This window comes from Priapulus caudatus, unplaced genomic scaffold (assembly GCF_000485595.1).
Source record: "Priapulus caudatus unplaced genomic scaffold, Priapulus_caudatus-5.0.1 Scaffold1829, whole genome shotgun sequence".
Lineage (NCBI taxonomy): Eukaryota > Metazoa > Priapulida > Priapulimorpha > Priapulimorphida > Priapulidae > Priapulus > Priapulus caudatus.
Window position 1 is genome coordinate 36,872 of NW_014578890.1, and position 1,552 is coordinate 38,423.

The 1,552-nt window shown below is 39.7% G+C and overlaps 1 protein-coding gene across 1 annotated transcript in view; it reads right to left on the reverse strand.

Moving 5' to 3' along the window:
- LOC106817690 (paramyosin-like) overlaps positions 1-1,552 on the reverse strand; it is a 30,802-nt gene that overhangs the window by 20,975 nt on the left and 8,275 nt on the right. The window contains exon 2 of the mRNA XM_014822375.1: positions 494-550. Coding sequence (XP_014677861.1) covers positions 494-550 — 57 coding nt within the window. The remainder of the gene's footprint in view (positions 1-493; positions 551-1,552) is intronic.

The window sequence follows — 1,552 nt, forward strand, 5'->3', positions numbered from 1 at the left end:
CTCTCTCTCTCTCTCTCTCTGTTTGCTATGATATGGCCCGTGATCTTTCATGTGCGCTGGTTCCGTACTTGCTGTGATGCTATTGTTCGTTCGTTAAAATTTAATGTTTTTTTTTGTCTAATTCGGTTCGTTAGTACTTAGTTTTACTTAAGCTCCCCGTTGCTTCTCTCTCTCTCTCTCTCTCGCGCTCACTATCTTTCTTTATCTATCTATCTTGCTCTCTCTCTCGGTCTTTCTGCGTATCTAACCGTCTCACTATCTCTTTCCCTCTTTCTGTAATTCTGATTCTGTAGTCTTTCCCTACCTTTTCTTATCGTCTCTCATTTTCCCACCTCTATCACTACAACGTCATCATTGCACACGTATGACGTCACACATGATCACGTAATCAACGCACAAACCTCCTCCTCCGACACACAACTACCAGCTAGTGTAGTATCACACATATGACGTCGCACGTGACGTCACACGTGACGTCACTCGTATACTTTACCCTTGAGCGCAGCTCCCTTTCGGATTCCAGATCATCCTCCAACTGATGGACCTTGTCCTGTAACAGAGAAGAGAACACGGACACTTAGTATATTACTGTGAAGAAGCGACGGTGGTGGGGCCAATTAGTTTAAAAAGCATCGTGGGAAACTTGGGAGCCGTGAGGATTCGCTCTGAATTAGTGCGGGAGTGTGCAGGGCTGCGACCTTGGGGAGTCCTTGGAGGGTAATTCGGGAGACGTGAGTCGAAACGTAGGTACTGCAGGTTTGCGCACGCGTTTTTCTCTCTCTGTGTGTGTCTCTCTATATCTCTCTCTCTTTCTCTTTCTCTGTCTATTCAATGGTTTTTCCGAGCATTCTCAGTCTATTTAATGGTTTGCTAAATGAAATGATAAAATGGAAAGAGCGGAATGAATGGAATATATAAAATGGAATTTCATCTCTGTATCATCTATCATCTATCACCTAGTAAGATACGTAGATCTTACTACGTTACTTTGGTTTACTGAATAGGTATATAGGAACGATTTAATAGTATGCACAGATGAGCATCATGAAATAGGTTTTCAGCCGGTTTTCAGTAGGTAACGAACGTATACATATATATACATACATATATAGGCAGGGCAATTAAGCTAGCTAGTTGCTTTCGCGTAACATGAGATAGCAGAGGCAGGCTTTGAGCCAGGAAACTTTCTCGTGATTTGTTCGTTTGATATCGGGTTACTACGTTCCATGACGCCATCAAACAGCTACGCCACCATGCGGTAACCAGGTAAATTAATGAAAACTATGTCAATGAAATGTTCACGTGGCGGCTTTCCCTACTGCCTAATATATAATATATAGTATATAATATAATTGACATTCTGCCTTTGAAATATTTTATACCCTTTGATAATTTTACTTTATAGTTTTAATATTACTTTTAAAAAAGAAAGGTCTTCTTTCTTTTTCGAGTTGTTTTTTATTCATGTATTTTTGAGTGTGTTACATTTATACGTTGTGTTTTATATAAATATGTATATAAAAATTGTCGGCGAAACATATCAAAACATATT